Below are 21,987 nucleotides of genomic sequence, written 5' to 3'. Positions count from 1 at the left end.
TTAGAAATCAAAAACAGATGGAAAGAATACTGTGAGAAACTGTACTCTGATCCGGCCTAAGGATACACTTCACCCTTTAGCACACCCAGGAGTGTATGAAGTTCCATGTGACTGTGACTTGGCCTATTATGGCCAAACAGGAAGATCAGTGAACATCCGCCTGGAAGAACATGAAAGATACGTTCGCTACTATTACTATGGCATTACTATGGGAAGGAGTGTCCAAAGCATGGTCTGCCAGTCGGGACTGGCAGACCATGCTTTGGACACTCCTTCACTTGCAGATGGAGGAAAACGAATGTGCTATTTAGGAGTCGTTATAGATCTGAAAGATTATTTTTTGAGTCAGCAATGGCTTTGAAGAATTCTCCCAACCTTAACAAATATGGTTGCATTAATTTGCCAAAAATTTGGGAGACGGTTATCCTAAGAAAAACTCCTGGATAATTGCTGTTTTTTTTTTTTTTTTTTTTTTTTTTCCCCCGTTAGAGGGTGCCAAAAAAAGGACTTTAGATCTTTTGTCTTGTGCAATTATATTGTTTCACTCGCTCACTGTCGCGTTTACATGTGTGTTGTGCTCTGATGATGCTGAGTTGAAAATCAGCGAAATATAAGCGTTAATAAAACATCTTTGTTGATAAAAGTGTTTGTGGTGTTGTTAATACCGTGAAAAATAAGTCATGAATAACCATCAACACCTAAGCTTATCTGTTAGAAAGATGGATGATGAACAGAGTGGCATATGGCAGAGATGAATTGAGAAGGCAAATGATCAGTAGGATGCTACTGGACTCTGTACAAGGATGATTGCTGTTTAATACGTACAGTATAATGTTTAATATGTCTCACACAAAGTTTTGTGAATCTCGGTTGTGAACTTCTCTTGTAGCACGAAAAACTTGATGACAGCCTGCACCTCAGTGTCTCAAATTTCTTCAAAAGCTCTGACATGTTATCTTATATATCCTAAAAGAAAAAGAACAAACGGTTATAGTTAGATGAAACATGGGGGTTAAAAGGTTTTAAGTTATGTTCTTTCTTGTGGTTATATGACTCAATTTTAAAATTTGTGCTTGCAGAAGGAGTCACTATTTCTAATTTCCCAGGAGCAAAAATTAAAAATATGACAAAGGTAATTGAAAACCATAAAAAGAAAAGTAAAAGAGAAGGTCGTTTTTGTAGGTATTAATAATTTAAGTAGTGACAAATATAGTATGAGAGAAGATATGAAATGTCTGTTGGAAAAAGTGAGAAAGAAATGTGAGAGAGTAAAAATTGTGAGTTTGTTGGCAGAAAAGACTTATATAAGAATAGCCTGCACTTGAATTCATTTGGAATCAGAAGCCTGGAGAAATTACTTCTTGGTATGAGACCTAATGCAGAGTCAGGGAAACTAGATCATCAAGGGAGGAATGGGAAAAATGTGTGAGAAAGTTCAGCTATTGTATGCAAATATGATAAAGATATGAATGTCTTCAAACATGGGTATGTATGTGGTGAAGGGGTGGAAAAATATGCTTTGGATTCAGACCTTTTAAGTAGGTCTGGGGAGGCAAAAGAAAAATTTCCAGAATAAGACCAAATAGATTGCATATCTAATTATAAGAATAGTCTAGTTGGTAATTTATTAGGTCTATACACAAATGCTAGGAGCATTAGAAACAAAGGGGTTGAGTTCGTTGCTTTATTGAATACTTTCATGTATGTATGTTTGCAATGTATGTATGTATGTTTATTGAATACGATGTAGCCTAAGATTGTTGGCATTAGTGAAACCTGGCTATCAGAATCAGATATGGTAACTGGGATCTAGTAATGGGTATACTATTTTTAGGAATGATAGGAGAGAAGGAGGAGTACTACTAATGATATCAGATGACTTAAGTCTAGTTAGGGTAGAAATACAATAAATAATGATGGTAAGAATGTCCTATGTAGCAGTAAGTTTAAGTCTATCTGGTGTGAAGTGGAGGTTAACAGAACGAAATGTATGGTGGGGTGTTGCTACAGACCTGGTGGCTCAGTTGCAGGGGACGAAAAAATACATCACAAATTTAGCCTTATGGATACCAAACAAATGATCATTATGGGTGACTTTTCCAAACTTTGATTGGGTAAAAGAGAAATCCCGTGATAAGAAAGAAGAGGAATTTATTCAATTGTTGCAAGACAACTTTCTCAAGCAGCATGTGAAAGAAGGAACTTGAGGTCAAAGAGTGTTGGAATAGCTAATAGTGTCAGAAGAGGTCTCCGTCAAGAATATGGCTATTTTACCACCAATTGGTGACAGTGATCATAATGTACTTTCTTGGGAGGTATCTAATTGTTTTGAGCCTCCGTAGCTCAGTCAGTATAGACGATGCCCTTTGGTTGGAAAGACCTGGGTTCGATTCCCACCAGTGACTTGAGGAACCTTTATCTGGTCTCTTTCAACTTTAGCTGATCTCATATGAAGGTATGGGTTTTTTTCACCCAGAAACTCAGGTTTTTCATCCCCCAGAACAGGCAAACTGGCCCATGAACATGCGCATCTACAGACACAGGACACACCGGGAGGCATAAGGCTAACTACCTTATCCTTAAATTATGGTTAAGAAATCCAAGAATACTTGGAAGGTCGTGGGCACTTAAGTGCCTGTTAGAACTAGAGACAAAAATAGAAATTCTAATTATATTGATGCTCAGATTAAAACAGGTTACATGTTAAACTACAAAACTGTAAATTATGATCAACTTAGGAGAATACTATCTTTGGTCCCATGGTATCAGTTACTGAATGGGAAAAATATCCCCCCCCTTTCGAGTCTTCAAAATTTGAGTCATCAGAATTCAAGGAGAACCGTCCTACCAGTCCAGAACATGGGGGGTGCCATAGGTGCCAGTAGGGCATACCCCCCCCTAGTTTCCTGTATAATCCCTGAGGTTACATATCAAGAATTTGATGATACTGCAGCAGTTATTATTATTATTGTTATTACTATAAAAACCTCCATGGAGTCAAAGACTCATTGTGGGAGGTCCACTGTTATACACACAGTTTATCATACCGTTCCTTAAATATATTCACTGTCTCTGCACACACCACACTCTCGGGCAAAGCATTCCAATCACTCACCACTCTCCATGCAAAAAACCTGAATATAAAAATTAGTTCTCTCGATATGGATGGTGTTATGCTGTAAGGGATATCTATTCTGACAATGAGCTAAGTTAGATTCTTACATATAGCAAATATTTCTGCATCTCACTTAGCTCCATTAACAAAATTTGAAAACAGAAACTAGAAGTTGTGGCCATTAATGTCAAAGACAACTGCAATGTCTGGGTAACTGGATTCCTTGAAATCACTATTCAGTGTTAATATGATAAAAATTAGGCCAAGTAAGTTTTATACCAAAAAAGTAATAAAACAAAAGATTTTGGGTGTTAAAATGCAGTTAAAGCTACACAGATTGTGAATCTGTACTAGATCTAGATTCTTTGACAGTAGAAAATAAAGAAATTTTTTTCCCCATCAATTTCATAAAGGTATGTTCATAGAATAAATTTCCTTCATAACCTGGCTGACCATTCGTTTGAAATACTACTCTGATATATTATGACTATCATTACTGCATTTTTATGAACTAAATGTTACTGGATAGCTTGCTATAGTAAGTTTTCTTTAGATATTCCTGACTATGGGTGTTTTGAGCAGGACTTTTCAGTAGCTTGTTACAGTGAGTTTGTGAAAAAGCTGACTGCAAATATAAGGCAACAAATGTTTTTTTTATCACGAGGAAAAGGAATTCAAGTATGCATTTGAATTATTCATTTAGTTTTATGTAAGAACTGTTAAATATTACAAGGTTTTACCTTGCAGATGAAAATTTTACTTTCAAACATAGAAAGTTACCTATGCATACTTATATTCTGTAACTTTCCTCAAATTGCAGTTCTTTATTGTCTCCATCTTACAGGTAACAATAACTCATGCGAGCTAGCTCCTCATTATACTTATATCTCTTCCCTGTACAACTGAAGTCATCAATTAGGAGGCTGACTTATGCATATTTATATATATGAATAAAAAATACTAAAAAGTTCCACTTACCCCTGATAATAAAAAGGATCAATCTGAGCAGGAGAAATAAAAGACTTTTTAATGCTACTTTGGTTGAATACCTGGCTTGGAGTCAAAATACCACTAGCAGAAAATGGGTCTATAAAAATATGATGCATGCATCAATAGAAAATAATTCACAAAACCAGTAAATAAGTAATCATTATTAAAAATGAAGAAAATATCTTATTTAGAGATGCAACAATGAATACACAAAGAATGTGCACATTTATTAAGTGCAAGTCTAGAAGAACCTTTATCATAATTTTCCCATCATATCTAGTAAGAAATAATATCAAATGTCTGTTACTATGGCCAATATCAAATTGATTAGGGGTAAGAACATAAAATGAAAGATGTCTGCAATATCCTCAATACTTGGAAGGCTACAAATCATTAGGAGCCATGAATTCAGCTTTTGATAATTAGGGTCAGAAACTTTTGGAAACTGGCTACTTATCAGCTTCCAAAAGTTAGGACTACATGCACTCTACCTTTGGGGGAGAAAAAGTATTAGAGAGATCATTGTTGATCCTGAAATCAGACAAAATAATATGGGACAAACCATGTAAGATTATCTGAATCTTACATTTGCAGATATGCCAGAAAAAATTCTAGGTATCACTGCATGTTGCTTTAAATAAAGAAAGTTAGTTGTTGAAATTGACCACAATGAACCAGCATTATACAACAATTACAGCAGGTTATATAATACTGGCTACTGGATTAAAAAAAAATTCCTTGTCAACAAATCAAACTTCAGTATTAAACTGAGTTCTGAAATTAACAATCCATTTATTTCTGTTGGAAATAAAATGTTTTCATTAATTCTTAACACATTGTCATTTCTGTAAAAGAACATACCTCTTCACTGGTAATTTGTTTTTTTTTCAACAAATTAATACTTTATTTTATAATTTGGCTTAGGGCATATCTAACAATAATTTCATCTTTATAGTTGTAGAAATTCTTATGTTTCATCCTTCGGTATTTAAAAAAAAAGTTTTTTTTCTATGTCACGCAGTTTGACAGTCAATATTTACTTCAGTTCTGTTCAACTTCCAGCTACAATTCATATATGTTGTGAATTCATAGTGATGTTGCAGTAAATGCAACATCACTAAACTCCAGTCATTTTTTAAATATTTTAGCTAATCAAGTTTTTTTAAATAAGTGCAAAACATTGCAATTACAACTAACCATAACATTTACAACAGTGAATTGCTCACTTTTCTTAAAATAAGAAAGTAATTAACACATCTCAATGGAAGAATCATTATTTGCATTTATTGGTGATTGCACAAGTAGCCAAAGATTTTCCTTTCAAAATGAACCAGGTAGGAAAAGGGAGAAAAGGCCAAAATAAGTCAATTTTCAAATTGAATGAGGATGACTGACACGCAGAAGATTGCAGCGTGCTTGAACATGTACGGATGATTGCTCCTTTTGTTAGCCTGATTTTGTGCAGTACCGAATTGGAAAACTGGATGAATTAGTACCGAATAATAGCTTGTGGAGTGTTTGTTCCAACAGTGAGTAACTTACTCCCCATTATCATAAATCTAAGAGAACATGAGTGATTTATTGTAATACCCTTTTGGATGGAATACAACTAGTGAGACTGTATCCATTGGCTAGCTACCCTTAACTACAACATCCCTCTCAGCATAGGATTAGTTGCTATAGTAACAAAAAAAAAACCACGACCCAAGCAGCAAATTTCTAAGTAAATTTTTCTGCTTATAAATTTGCTGCTTGAGTCAAAGTTTAATATTACAACCTTGACTAAAAGGAAACACCAAGATGGTAGAATGCTACGAAATAAGTTTGAGAAAGCCCTCAAGTTGCTGCTTATCGCTGCCAAAGTAAGTGGCAATTTAAGAAATTATTTAAAAAAAAGGACATAACTGCAGTGAATGAACTAATGAAAGTATTTAAGGAACAATCCACCATAACATAGCAGAGGCAGGCTAATTTAAATCAATTTACTCGGCTATATTCACAAGTTGTTAAAAACAAAGCCGAAGTAGAAAACAAACTTTGTTTTAAATGAATTGTCAAAGCAGTAGCTAAAATAAACAGTGGGGAAACTAAGAATGTCATAAATTTCATCTTACATGAGACTGTAGGGGAAACACACCACTGGGCCTTTCTGTTCTCAAGAATACAAGCTTAGCGAGTGCCCACAAAATAAGTCCAAGATGAACCGTATGAACTGCACAATCATAACATACATGCTAAAACTAGAAACGACTGCAAGCACATGGCCTAAGCAAAGACTGCCAACATTTAACTACTACAGACAGCTCAAAATTCAAAATATCAATTATGGAAAGCAATAATAAACTTAATAGAAACACTACTTCTCAAGCAAATGAATCTTCAATGTTTAATCAAAGCTGTAAACAACTTAACAGAATTCATAAACAAGAGAAATATAGGTTAGCATTAATATAAGTCTTACAACATCAATAATAAAATTGGCTTTCCAACTAATTACAAATATTTTCCAAGGGATCAGAAAGAAAGAGCTGCAATACTTGCAGTAATCCTGAAGTTGAGGTAACATTAATTTCTCAGGACAGTAATGAGGACTCGGTACATACTGAAATTACATACCACAGAATCAAAACTTTTGCTCCGAATATGTATCTAGATTATCATAGTGATATAAAATATGACTTAGAAAAATTGGGCAACATCATGGATTAATGCTCACCAAGGACAGCAATGCCCATTCAGTTTTATGGTTTAATAAGAGCAGAAAAATCTGGAAGAGTTTAGCAAATTCCTTACACATACTAAATGATAACACTAATAACCTCCATCATCTGAAAATGGGGGGGAGGGAGGGGAGTAGCCTCACTGACTTGACAATGGCAAATGATGCTATATTTTATCCTGGATTTCTTAATGGAGATGCGAGGAAGAAGTTGCTCTGATCATCACATATTAAGTTTCATCATCAGCAATAAAAATTTAAATGAAACAACAGCAAAAGTACTGCAGTAACTTAAATTATATTACTACAGAAACCAATCTAGACTCAAAAAAGCATTGTAAAGAGAATTTGAAAGCCTAATCACAGAGAAATCCTTCACTGTCACCAGAAAACAACAGAATAACATATACAAGTACCTAGCCAATTAGACATCAATACAAGCCAATATAGACCTTCCTTGTTTCTGTGCTTCATCATGTCTGAAAAAAAATCATGTGACCAAAACTCAGAATACCTAAGAAGCCAAAGATTGATGGCAGATAGAACTATCAATCCAAAATTACAAATGCAAAAACAGAATCATAGAACTCTTTATATATATGAATTAGCAGCAAGCAAGAATGAAACAACCATATCAAATATAAAAAAAAAAACTTAATTAAGAAAAAACATTAAAAAATATATGGCTCCTTAAAAACATATGGCAAAAATTGTAGCTACTATGATAATAAAATTATAATGAACATTTCTTCCTGAGAGCGATAAATCAACAGATTAAGAAATTCACAAAACACACAGTTAACGAATGGCAGACAAACAGGCATTCCTAACAACAATGAAATGAAGTCTAATTGAAATCGAATCAACATTAAGATCAATGGATCCAAGAAAAACCTCTGAAGAGGACACAGGATAACTAGCAACATACTATTCTCAGAATTTAACAGTTGATAATGAATGCCTATTTCATTCATTATGGAAACACTAAAATTATAGTGTGATAATCAAACCTAAAAAAAGAAGCATCTGATGAAATTAGTAAACACAGGCAATTAGTCTCATTAAATGTCACTGGCAACATAGTGGAAAAACTTCCGATAAATCAAATAATGCATTTTGTCTATTCAAGAGACCTATTAAGCAATGTAGATGCTATTATGAAAGTTAAAAATTTCACACTAGACATCTATAGGAAAAAAAAAAAAAAAAAAAAAAAAACATGCTACTGATCTCAATTGATATGCCTTCAATGCTGCATGGTGGCCATCCATAATTACTTATTTAAGAGATTTCAACTGTCCAAAGAACCTACTACACCCTACAAAGTTATTTTACAGACAAAAGAGCAACCATGAACAAATGTAACAAAAAGAAGTCCAACGAGATTGTCTGTAAGGTTCTTACCGTGGACTAGGTTTCTAGAACATTCAGTACAATTCAGTATGAAGACCACTAAAACAAAAGTGATAGTGTTGGCCAATGATGTGATGATAATTCGGAGACATGACTTACAGTTAGAAGTAATGGCCAATGAAGAACTCTTTAAAATTGCAGAATGTGCATGTGAGAAGAATGTTACTCTCAAATAGCATGAAGTCTGAAGTGCTCCACATCTCATGTAAGCAAAAACAACCTATAATGCTCTTCGTAAGTAGGGAAGTTCTAGAGGCAGCCAGCAAGTTAAAATACCTAGGAGTAACAACAGACAAAATTTAACTTCAACAAATACATCTCATATGTTGCTGACAAAAGCTTACAAATATACAAATAGTAAATCTTCTAGCTAAGTTGGCAAGGATGAATGGGAATTAGGCCAATGAGCATTGAAGACAATATATAACTAAGCTAAACTACACTGGCATTCATGTTGTATACTATGCCCACATGGAAAGATGCACTAAAATCTAAGAAAAATCAAAGTTTAGAGTTCAGTACCTTAATAGCCATATGAATAATTAAAGGATACAAGACGATATGTTTTGAAGCAGCTTGCATTACCTCAAGTCTAACAGTGATCTGCCTGAAAATGAAAGAATTGTCTTATATACAAAGTCACTTCTGGAAGATACATCGGAAATGCCAACACCGATCCAAACCTTTATGAACTTTTGGCTTGCAAGTCAACTTGCAAGAATCTTGTGTAGGCTAGCATTAGATGCATAGTTAAAGGATAAGAACAATCTTCCAACACATTGTGCATTAAGTCACTGATCAGACGAAATGATGAAAGCTTGCTTAATAGGCTTTTGTGCCTGACTCAGTCAAAAGCTTTGGAGATAGAGTGCAACCACTTGGCTTTCAAACTTTTCCATGGTATTCATCCAGAGACTGGTGACATACATGAATAGATCACATATTGATTAGCAGAGGCAGAATCCATACTGGCAGTCATTTATTAGTTGAGCACCTTTGAGGTAGTATAAGATTTGTGTATTAATGGTTCTTTCTCTCCATTACTTTAGAGAGGCTTGAGGTGAGAAAGACTGGACAATAATTTAATGGTAGTGATTTGTTTCCCTTCTTGGGAACAGGTGGAACACATGCCAATTTCCAGGGTAGATACCAGTGGAGTAAGAGAGCATAAACAGACAATATGGCACACCAACTTTAATAGGAGGAATACCATCAGGATGGAGATTTTTTAATGTCTAATTTGGACAATATTCATCTGATCTCTTTCTGACAAAGAACAGAGCATGCATTGAGTGGCCATTTGGAATGTTGGGAGAACATTTAACAGGAGGATGCCAGGAGATGGACTTTTTCTGTGAGTGATGATGGAATAGAGCCATCTGGGTGTGACAGGGGTGGGAAGTGTTGAGCAAAAAACCAACTGCTTTGGTAAGAGACCAAAATGCTTGACTACCATTTTAACAGGATAAATTTCTTGCTTTTTGCAAAGTCTGTTTTGGAAGCAGTGATTGCTTTCTTGTGGCTGTTTCAGGCTCGGGTATAAGCACTAAAGGAAGATGGAGTTCCTGATGAAAGCCAGATGTGGTATGTTTGATTTTCTGCTTATACAGCCCTGGCACACATTTTGGAGAACTAATGCATATATAGGGGATGGCAGTTTAGGAGTGGTGTGAGGATATATGTTTCCATGCCAGTAAGGATTACTTTGGTGATATGTTCGGCACAACAGTCCAAGAATTATCCCAAAAACAATAGTCCAACCATGGGAATGATGCACAGAGGTCACAACAATCACTTAGCACTGTTGATATGTCAGGCTACTCATGATTGGGAATTGCTAGGTGAGCATCATTCAACAGGAGAAAGCATAATCATTAAATTGTGATCTGAATTACCTAGGGAACATAACATTCAGAGTGAACTTAGGTCACTAGTGGCATAGGATGTTTGAGGAACAGTTTGAGTTATCTTGTATTCTGATAGGCAAGTGAACAATTTGTATAAGGTCATTAGTAATGGCAAATATCTCAGAATACCTGCTTGGTCTGTGCACTCTTCTAGGAGGATAATCTCACTGATAGGAAAGTAGGATCTGAGAGGAGAGAGGAAGTCAAAGTGCTTGGTAATGTTGGAAAAGCAATAAAGATAGCAAATAAATTTGACTGAGTGGGCAGGAGATTTCCAGCCAGAGGTCAAAATCAAGCAATTCTAGGTTACATGCTCTCTGACATGGTATGTCAGAGCAAATATATGCAACCCTTGAATCAAAAGGAGGCAAAAAGCATGCAACTGCAAAAGCTGAGATAACTGATGTGTGGGGGAAGAAATCCCCCCCCCCACAAAAGAAACCACAAAAAGAAAACTTTTCCTAGTTCCTGCCATGGAAACTAGATGGGATTTTAAAGAATGGAGATGGTAGTGAACAATATTCAGGTTGAGACCACATATTTATGAAGTGAAATTGGAAGGCTCTATGTAGATTGCCAACTACATGGGTCATGCATGTTCCTTATGCAGGGATTGTATACCGATTTTTTCTGCACTTAACTTTGGTTTATTTTAATTTACGATTGCAACCATTTCGGTATTTTACTTCTAGGTGTTTTCAAAGCTGATGTCCCTGCACTCTCTGAGCGAAGATTAGGTCAGGCTGAACTCATGCAAGACGATCTTTAAATGCTTACTGCTGCTATTAAATTTGACACTAAGAATATGACAAGCTTAGAAGTCAGTTTGAAGTAGTGCCTTGAAATATAAGGATCCACAAAGTAAGGATGTTAGCAGTGCATGGGAGATAATTAAGTAACATCTAAAAAAAAAAAAAAAAAAAAAAAAAAAAAAAAAAAAAAAAAAAAAAAAAAAAGCAATATCAGACTGTAACCCAAGGTCATGAGGATAAATCAGGTAGGAGTGAGATGGATGAGTAGTATCTTTCAAGGTGATGAATATGGAGGTGGCTGATGGACAGATACCAAAGAATACTTCAGTATCTGTCTGTCTAGTATACGGAGGAGCAGAATCCAGGTAAAAGCAAGTGATGAGCAGTGTGCCTCAAGGCTCTGTGCTTGAACCATTACTGTTTAATTTTACATAAATGATATAGGAAATGATTTCAAGGGAAATGCAGTTGTTTGCTGATTATGCAAAATTGGCAATGTAGAGAGCTCACAGGATGATTTAAATAGGCTGACAGTATGAGCAAAAGATTGGATGCCAGATTAATGTAGAAAAGTGTAAAGTTATGCATTTTGGGATAAATCATTCCATCAATGTGGTACAAGCTATGTACCACACTGATGGAACTGTACTCCAGGAAACAGATGAAACTAAGGGTGGTGGTCAGGGAGTTTTGTTTAATTGATTTTTGTTTTGTTAACCAAAGCATTTGATTCAATAGATCATAAGAAATTAACACATATCCTACAGAATAATGGTCTATAAAGAAAAGATCTATGTATAATTACAAATATATACTGGAATCAAATGGCCTCAAATAAGATACAAAAATGCATATTATGACAGCTTTGAAATCAAAAAAAAGGAGTAAGACAAGAATGTGTTGTATCACTTTTATTGTATAATATATATAGCAAACAAATTTTTAAAGATATTGCAGAATTGAAGGGTGTAGAAGTCAGGGGTAAGAACTTCAACAACTACAGGTATGCAGACACAGTCCTTATTACCGAATCTGAAGATGACTCTGAGAGCTATTTAAGAAATTTATTTATTTATTCGTATGGCATGAATATCAAAACATGCAGTACAATACACTGTCACTTTAATAACATATAAAATTAAAAGTCATTTTAAAAACCAATAAAATTAAAAGGTTACATCCATATTGGTCAGATAGTTCATAGCTTCGGGTGTAGCACTTAAAGAGTCCGATTTGTCTCCTGAATGTGCTCTGAGATAACACTGAGTCACAATATGGTTCACAGTTTGTCTCTGAGCTCCAGAGTCACAATGCGGGGATGGTCGTTTACCCCATTTAAAAAGCATGTCCGCACATACACCATGACCAGTTCGTATTCTATTAAGCTGAGTCCAGGATTTTCGTGGGATATGTGAGCAAGCATCAAAACTTTCTTGTAATTCATTGAGAGAAAATTTTGTGATGTCATCTGTATGGCTCTCCCACTGTTCTTTTAAGAAATAATACCAGGCTTTAGAGTTGCCTTAGCTTGCAATACTTAAAGAACTTTCGAAGTTTGTGTGTGTCATCAATTTCCTGATATGTACCCTCAAAGGGTGTTCAAGCTATTATGACAGCAGTACACGATTAACTTTACATTACTATAAATCTCATATCAACAATTTTCTTCAAAATTAGTCTGTTACTTGTCAGCACTCTGTCAGATGACAGAGTGCTGACAAGTAACGACAGAACCTGTACTATGACAATGTGACAGTATCTGTACTGTCATATCTAACGTTTTATTTTTCTTAGGTACTTCTGACCAAATAAATCCACCTAGACCTGACCTTGGTTTTCCACTGGGTCTCTTTTTCTGCCAACTTGGCATCAGACACCTGTTTTGCTAACCTTTCCTCTCCATTCTATTTAAGTGATGATATCACCTTAGATTAGCCATGCTCACACATTCTTAAATGCAAACAATGTCAAGTTCCTTCCTTCCTAATATCATCATGTTTAATGTGATACTGATGGCATTTGTTCAAGCTCCTCATTTTTCTCAGAACTCTCATATCTGTAGCACCTAATCTTTGATCAAGTGTTTTATTTCTAATGCAGCTCTCAGACCCATAACTTAGCAACCCCTTAATTTCTCTATTATTCCATATAAATTTATTCACCCACTTCATGCTATACTAGCTTTGCTTATTCTGTCATCTATTTTCATATTTAACCTCCCATCTTCACTGAAAACTGAGCCAAAATAACAAAAAATTTTTACGTTTTATAGGCTCGGCTCTTAATTCAGCATGCATCTGAAGTTTTCTATGATCTTGCCTATTTTCACATTTTTCTATTGCTGATTTGAATGTTAAATTTGTTACAGCTGTTATTCAATTTAGTTGAAAATCATGGAGACTTGCACTGGATGTGTTTATGCGTGTAACATTATCTGAATAAAGCAAAGAGCTAAGAGTTTGATATCTCCAATATTAACATCAGTTTAATTCCACTCTCTTCCCTAATGTAAGTCATATAGATGATGAATAAGAATTGAGATAATGTGCATCTGTGTCTTACACCATATTTTATGAAAACCATCTTCTTGCATTTCCTTCATTTCTAATGGCTGACTTACAACTTAAACATAGACGATGCATTTCCCTCTATAATGTTTCATTTACATCATGTAACTGTAGTGTTTTGAAAAGCTTTTCCACGGGCAACTTATTGCATGCCTTTTCGAGATCAACAAACTTAAGTACAGATCCTTGTCATACCCCCATGATTTCTTAAATATTTATTGTAAAGTGAAAATCTGATCCTGACAACCTCTATTTGGCCTGAATCCAGCTTGTTCTTCTGTTTCCCTTCCACAAATTTTCTCAGCCTCTTTTCAACTATGCTTGCATAAATGTTACCTGTAGTAGAAAAATTCCTCTGTATTAAAAAAAAAAAAAAAGGAATATAAAGTTATTTCTTAAGTATGTAATCCACAATTAATAATTTTAATATGGCAAATATATTTCTATTAAAAAGCAAATCCTAGAAGAATTATTTTGATCTGAAAGAGGATATATTGCAAAAGTGATGAAAACAGCTCTTAGGATTATCTGGTTATTAAGGAACACCCTGACATGAAGAGATAAGGTTATTATTCCTCTTTATAAGGTTTTGATAAGGCTTCATCTGGATTACTCTGCACAGATTTCATCACATGAGTTTCTTGGAGATGTGGATGAGGTGAAACGGATTCAGAAGCGAGTAACAAAGTGGCATGACTACCACATGATGAGAGATTGAAGATTTGTGTGTTACAGAAGCTAGTTGATCAGAAAATAAGGAGAGATATGATGCAGACATAAGTTTATGGCAGTTTTTTCACTTGGCTATGCTACTAATTATATATTGGGTTTTATCCTTTATCCAAGTATTAGCAAACAAAGTTTGCACCTGAAGTACTTTCAGGACTAGGGCAACTCATGGTAAAGGTGGTACAAGTTCTCATCTCTTGCCTTAGTATCTCCCATAATGCAAAGCACATCTCCTTACAGACATGTATAATGCTATGCATTAAGGGAAGGGCCACTACCCAGACTGGTTTCGACCTTTATTGAGGTCTCATTAGTGGGAGCCAGACCCAGAGGTGGTGATGCTAAGGTAGAAGTAATGGAGAAGTCATATTTACCTACACGAGTTGCCAAAGGGTGTCACACCCTATTATTAAAATTCTCTGGATTAGAGATAAGTTTATGGAAGTTTTTTCACTTGGGATTATGGTATTATGGGATATAATAAGGCAAGGGATGAGAACTTATACCATAACCCGAGTTGCCCCAGTCCTGAAAGTACTTCAGGTGCAAACTTTGTTTGCTAACGCTTGGATAAAGGATAAAACCCAATATATAATTAGTACCATAGCCATAAGCTGCTTAGAAAGGTTTACAGTATTGATGTGGACAAAATATTTCAGTACATGAATAATGTGAGAAAAACTAGAGGTCATCCATGTAAACTTAGTAAGAGTGTGGTTAACAAGGGATTGAGGACTAGATTTTTTTTTAGTTGGAGAGTGGTGAATGAGCAGACAGATCAGAGTCAGTTGCAAATGCTTTGTTGGTGAATAATTTTAAGGCAAAATATGACAGATATTGTAGAAGTATTGACAAATGTTGATTAATATTTTTTAAAATGGACCTCCCACAATGAGTCTGCAGACTCAATGGAGGTGCCCATTTTTATATATTTTTTATATATATTTATATTTTTGAATATATAAAAATATATTTTATATATTTTTATATATATTCAATACTTTTTTTCTCTTCAGGCCCCAAACAAATTGTTTGATTTACATAAAAACTGGAACATCAATTTTTGAATAACAGATTTTTGAAAGGATTTCAATTATCAAATTAGAACAACATCCATTCAGCTTGAGTCGGAGAATAACCTGTATTTGAACTGTCATACAAAATCTCAATAGATGCTTACACAAATTTATGAAATGCACCTAAAAAAAAGAACACCTGAAAATCGTCACACAAGAATTAGGCTCAGTAATAACACACTAACTAGTAGTTCAATCCGATCATTTATTTTAAAAACATGAAGCAAACAGATTAAAGTATAATGACATCAAGAAAAAAAATACAATTGTGCATATATTAAATAGGGGGAAAATATCTTAAGTTAAAAATGAATAAAAGAGGCAATTTGTCATGCTGTAGATGATGTAACAGATATGCAAGATCTATAAATTTAAAAATCTTTAAATCAAATGTAGTAAAGATGATTACCTGAAGGAGATGCAGAAATACTGACATTGAACTAGGAAAGAGAAACAAAAATTACACAAATTTAGTTAAATAGTACATGTTTTTATGTTTTTCAAACTATAATTGGGATGGGGAGATTTGAAGGATGAAAGTGCATACGCCATGTTAAAACAAAATTTTCAGAAAGTTATATAAAACTATGCAAAATATCTAATAATAAATGAATTGCAAGCGGTTAGCTTTCCAATTTGAGTAAGCATACAAGGTAGGTTCCAAAAGTTTCCAGCCTGACACAAAATTTGTGCCAATTTAAAAAATGCCATGCATGACAGATAGTACCATCTATGGGGAGCTTAGTGTACCAGTTTCAACTGTCTATCTGTATCATTCAGTTGGAGGCACTTGTTTGACTAATACATAGCATGTTAAGTGGCTGTAATGTTAAAAATTGAGTAACTGCACTGCGATAAAGTTTTTCACCAAAGAAGGACTTTCTCCAAGTGCTATCAAACAGTGATTGGATGATGTTTATGGGGAAGCTTCTCTTACATGTTCCACCATGAAGGAATGGGCTAAACAGTTTCGCCTAGGAAGAGCATCGAAGATGATCCTCGTGATGGTTGGCCTGTGGAAGCGATGACTGAGGAAAATGTCTCTCTTGTTGAGGAACTGCTCAATGACAGACGGAAGCTCAAAGAAATCTCAGGAAAGGTTGGTGCTTTCTATAACCACCTTTTGCATCATACACATGACAAAAGTCAGTGCAAGGTGGGTGGTCCCAATTTCTCTATTCAATTCAGAAGGAGCATTGTGTGACTTGTTCCTGCAAGTTTTTAGAGCTTTGTCAAGGGAATCAAAGAGAAGTGCTGGAATCAATTGTGACCTGGGATAAAACCATGGTCCTTTATTATGATCCTCTTACCAAAAGGGAATCCATGGAGTGCTACAAACCAGGTAAAACACTGCCAAGAAAAGCCAAAGTCACTCAGTTTACTAAGATCATGACAACAATATTTTGGGATTGCCAGGGAATTCTCTTGATTGACTTCAAGGAAAGGAATACCACCATGAATGCAGAATATTGTGCTTCACTCCTGCACTAAGATCTTCCTTAGTTTTTGCTGATTGTTGTATCATCTGTATATATCCTAAATTATTTATTTTTCTGTCACCAATCTTAATTCCAGCTGGATCTTTGTCTAAATCAACCATTTTCATAACATATTCACTATAAATATTAAAAAGATACGACGTCAGTATACAACCCTGCCGCACCCCTTTTTCCATTCAAACACAGTCTGTTTCTCCAAAGACTGATTTTACTTATTCATCATCTATATGAATCACATTATGGAAGATAGTAGAATGAAACTGATATTCAAATTGGAGATATCAAACTCTGCTTTACACAGATGATGTTGCACTCAAACAAATCCAGTGCAAGTCTCCAGGATTCTCAAAGTAAACTGAATAACAGCTGTAATAAATTTGGCATTAAAATCAGCAATAATGAAAATAATTTTAATAAAATATTTCGAGATAGCAGAGTAAATCTGGAAATAGACAACAGAATATGAATAAGCAATAAATTTATATGGAATAATAGAGAAATTAGCCAGAAAACTAAAGTAACTGTATACAAGAGAGTGGATTATGGATATGAGAGTTGGGTTAGAAATAAAGCACTTGATCAAAGACTACAGACTGCATAAGAGTTCTGGAAAAAATTAGAGAACTGAACAGATGACATCAATAGCAAAATCATATTAAAAAATACATCAGGAAGGAAACTGACATTGTGTGCATTCAAGAATGTGTGAACTGGGCTAATCTAAGGTGGCATGGTCACTTAAATAGAATGGGAGATGGAAAGATTACCAAAACATAGGTTTGATACTGAGATGCCAGGAAAGAGGCCCAAAGGAAGACCAAGGTCTAGGTGGATTGATTCAATTAGAAGATCCTTAAAATAACAAAATATTAGATATGACAATATATTGCAGTGCTGAGAAGTAATGGACTAATTTGGAGGAAAATTGTTGACAGGAGATCGAGCTCCACTACTTGCTTTCTGAAGGCCAAAAGTGTCTTGAAAAAAGTTGTTTGCTCTCTAAAACAGGATTTCTAAACTATGTAAAAAATAAAAACAAAAAATTATAAAAATTTTAAATATAAATCATCATCAAATTCCTGACATGTACCCTCAAGGGGTGTACAGGATATGATAGTACTACATGAAAAATTTACATTACAAACTTCTTAACTACGATTTTCCTCCAAATCAGTCTATTACTTGTCAAGACTCCAATATTATAAGATCTTATATTTCTATCGTCTAAGACACTTCATACCGTATCCATCCACCTATATCTTGGTCTTCCTCTGGGTCGTTTTCCTCCAACCTGGCAGAGAACACTTGTTTTGCTAATCTTTCCTCGCCCATTCTGTTTAAGTGACCATACCACCTGAGATTAGCTCTGCTAACGCATTCCTGGATGCTGACAATGTCAAGTTCTTTCCTAATATCCTTGTTTTTAATATGATATTGCCATTGATGCCATCTGTTCATGCCTCTAATCTTTCTCAGGACTCATATCTGCGGTCTCTAGTCTTGTCAAGTGTTTTACTACTGACCGACTTCTAAGATCCACAAGTTAAAACTGGTTTGAATATAGCTAATTTAGTGTTCTGACTAATTTCTGGAGATGAGTAGTGGTAGAGGTTCGGTGTAGTGGTTGAGACAGTTGTAGGTGTCCTCCCGCGATGAGTCTTCGGACTCCTTGGAGGTATCAGGAATAATAATAATAATTTCTCTCTTATTCCATAAGAATTTATTCAACTGACTGCCTACCATACCAGCTTTGTTGATTCTGTTGTCTATTTCCATATTTAATTTACCATCTTCAGTAAAAATCATGGCTAAGTAGCTGAAATGATTTACTTGTTCCACATGTTCCCCGTTCACAACACAGTTGACATTTTCAACAATTCTACCTATTTTCATTGTCTTTGTATTTTTAATGCTGACCTTCATACCATATCTATTACAACAGTTATTCAATTTAGTCAGGGAATCTCGCAAACTTGTAGCAGATTTATTCAGAAGTATAACATCGTCCGCATAAAGCAAAGAGCTAACATTAACATCTCCAATTCTGATATAATGTTTAATACCACTTTCCTTCATAATGTGATCCATATAGATAATGAATAACAGAGGGGATAATGTACATCCTTGTTTCACACCAGATTTCCTGTAATTCCTTCAATTCTAACTGCTGACTTACAACTCAAATAAAGACTAAGTATTGCTTGATATAATGCCCCATTCACACCATATAACTGTAGAGTATTGAATAGCTTCTCTCTTGGCACCTTGTCATATGCCTTTTCCAGATCGACAAAACTTAAATGAGATCTTTGTTATATTCCCATGCTTTCTCAACTATTTGTTGTAAAGTGAAGATCTGATCCTGACAGCCTCTATTTGGTCTGAATCCAGCTTGTTCTTCACCAAAGCTTTTCTTCCACAATTCTTCTCAACTGTTTCTCAAGTATACTTGCATACATCTTGCCAGGAACACTCAGTAGGGAAATACCTCTGTAATTCTCACATGCAGTTTTATTTCCCTTTTTATATACTATAGAGCTCTACTCCAATCATCAGGAATTCGTCCCTCTGTCTAGGCCTTCTGAACTATGCAGTGCAGCCACCGTAAGACTTTTATACCACCATACTTCAGCATTTCTTGTCGAATATCATCTACTCCTGCTGCCTTTCCACATTTCAAGCCTTTGATGGCTTTTTCTACTTCAAGCATGGATATGTATTCCTGACTGAATCTGTTGAGTGTTTTTTACCACTGTGCTATCACTGCTTGTTTCATTTAGCAATTTTTCGAAGTAATTACTCCATACTTCAAGGATATCTTTTTCTCCTGTTTTCATGTCACCTTTATCATCTCTAACTCCTTTAACAGCACTCTTTCCTCCATTTCTAAGCTTCTTCAACAACCTCCAGAATATCTTACCACCTTCTTGATATTTATTTTCTATGTTCTTGCCAAAGTCCTCCCATGACTTTTGTTTAGCTAGCTTTACACGGGGTATCGCTTTCTTACATTTGTCTCTGTATTCACTAATAGCAAAAACTGACTTATTTGCCAGGAACTTTTGATATGCTTTCTTCTTTTCCTTCACTGCCTCTTTAACTTCCTATGTCCAACATGGAGTTCTGATTGATTCAGGTATAGAGGCACATGCCTCTATGCCTGAATCAATGAGAATTTTCTTCAAGGCTTGCTACTGAATCTAAGAGGTTTGGTTCCTGTTCTCAAACTCTTTCATTTTTTCTTCAATAATCTTTGTGTATTTTAGTCTACAGTTCACATCTGAGAGCTGCTCAACTTTTATTCGCTTTAAAACTTTCTTACGTTATTCTTTTCAATATGAAATTCAATTTTATCCTGCTCAATACTAAATAGTCATCGCTTCCAATTTCAAATCCTCTGTACACTCTGGTGTTCTGCACCAGGGAGAAAACATCACTATCAACAATAACATAGTCAATGAGACTTTTCTTATTCCTTGCTTCTTCTCTCCATGTGAATTTGTGCACATTTTCATGTTGGAACATGGTGTTAGTAATAACCAGTCCATGTCCTGAGCAGAAATCCATCAGATATTTGCAATTATTATTATTTTGTTCTTTTCTCCAAATTTTCCCAAAATAATTTTGCATGTCTGACAATGATTTCCTACTCTGCTATTTAGATTCCCTACAAACACCAACTTTTCCTTTTTCATTGTGTCGGTTGCTTTTTCTAAAGCATCAAAAAATTCCTCCACTTCTACCTTAGTAGAAACTTCTGTGGGACCATAGGCACAAATAAGTCTCATTGTCGAATTCCCCATTCTGATATTTGCCCACATCACTCTACTTGAGAATGCCTGCCATTCAAGAAGATTAGCCTTGTATTTTGTGTTGAATACTAAGGCTACTCCTTCTTTCCCTTGATTGTCATTTCCTGAATATAACATATTGTATTTATTGCTTAGAAAGATCTCATCAGTTTTTGTCTTTTTTGTTTCAGTCACCCCTATTATGTCGATCTGGTACTTATCTAATTCTTCAGCTAGCTCCATTTCTTTGCCATTCAGGCTTCTTTTGTTGATGGTACCGATCTTTAACTCTGGTGATGTTGAGTTGGGGTGTGTTTTAGGATTTGTTCCAGTAGCTGACGTTTCGCTGTTTGCCCTGGTTCCCTGGCGAAAACCTGTTTTCGCCAGGGAACCAGGGTGTCGCCCGGTTAAACAACTGTTTAACCGGGTGATGCCCCAGCCGGCATGAAATTTTGTCATGTTGTACCATCATTTTCTATATTGGTATAAGCCAATAAGAATACAATTTGGTCGGCTAAATCCCAAATTGCCAGCCTATCCTCGTTCGTTCAGTATCCAGGTAGATACCCAGCAGGGTGCACCATGAGAAGGTGAGGATTGGACATTAGGTCAGAAGCCCTGGTTGGTTCTCCACATTCCTTTATAAGCTATTTGGAGATCTCCTCTTAGTTATACAGCTTTGACCCTTAAACACCTCTTAAATATAAATAAATATATTATAATTATATATTTATTTTTTAAATTTTACCTCACCTATGGTACTAATGTGCTCTAGGCTTACCTTTTGTGTGAGAGAATCACATTTAAAAAAAATGACATTAATTTGGAAGGAATACTGTCACACTATCATAATATCCTGTACACCTGCAGAAGATATGTCAAGAATTTGACAATGATGGAAATAACATATTTTTTCAAAGTCAAGTGTTTCATTTCCCTAAGTTCAAAATTGTTTTTAACAGTGTCATGTATACAGCTAGTTTGTTGTTTTGACTATTTTTTTTTCTCATTCCATATAAATTTATTAAGCTTACTACCTACTATACCAATTTGGCTGCTTCTGTTGTCTATTTCCATATTTAATTTACTATCTTCACTAAATATTGTTCTTAAATAGCTGAAATATTTTACTTCTTCTACTGGTTCCAAGATGCAGTTGTTGTTTTCAGTGTTTGTGTCGATTTCCATTGTCTTTTTATTGCTGAGTTTTGCACCATTATGACAACAATTATTCAATTTAATCAAGGAATCTTGCAGACTTGAACTGGATTTATTTAGACGTATAACATCATCTGCATAAAGTAAAGTGCTGAGATTAAGATCTCCATTTCTGATAAAGTTTAATACCATTTTTCTTAATAAAGTGATCCATATAGATGATGAAAAACAAATAATGCACATCCATGTCTCAGACCTGATGTAACATTAA

General features: G+C 35.0%; 1 protein-coding gene across 1 annotated transcript in view; it reads right to left on the bottom strand.

Annotated features, from left to right (window-relative positions):
- The window catches only part of Nup35 (nucleoporin 35), a 216,224-nt gene that overhangs the window by 104,626 nt on the left and 89,611 nt on the right, over positions 1–21,987 (bottom strand). The window contains exons 5-6 of the mRNA XM_090407437.1: positions 15,678–15,708; positions 4,094–4,202 (exon numbers count right to left, since the gene is read on the bottom strand). Coding sequence (XP_090263563.1) covers positions 4,094–4,202; positions 15,678–15,708 — 140 coding nt within the window. The remainder of the gene's footprint in view (positions 1–4,093; positions 4,203–15,677; positions 15,709–21,987) is intronic.

The sequence above is a fragment of the Typopeltis vanoorti genome, chromosome 17 (assembly GCF_054136105.1).
Source record: "Typopeltis vanoorti isolate ZY-2024b chromosome 17, IOZ_Tvanoo_1.0, whole genome shotgun sequence".
NCBI classification, from domain to species: domain Eukaryota; kingdom Metazoa; phylum Arthropoda; class Arachnida; order Uropygi; family Thelyphonidae; genus Typopeltis; species Typopeltis vanoorti.
The sequence above is the reverse complement of the archived record's forward strand: the minus strand, read 5'-3'. Positions and strand labels throughout refer to the sequence as shown.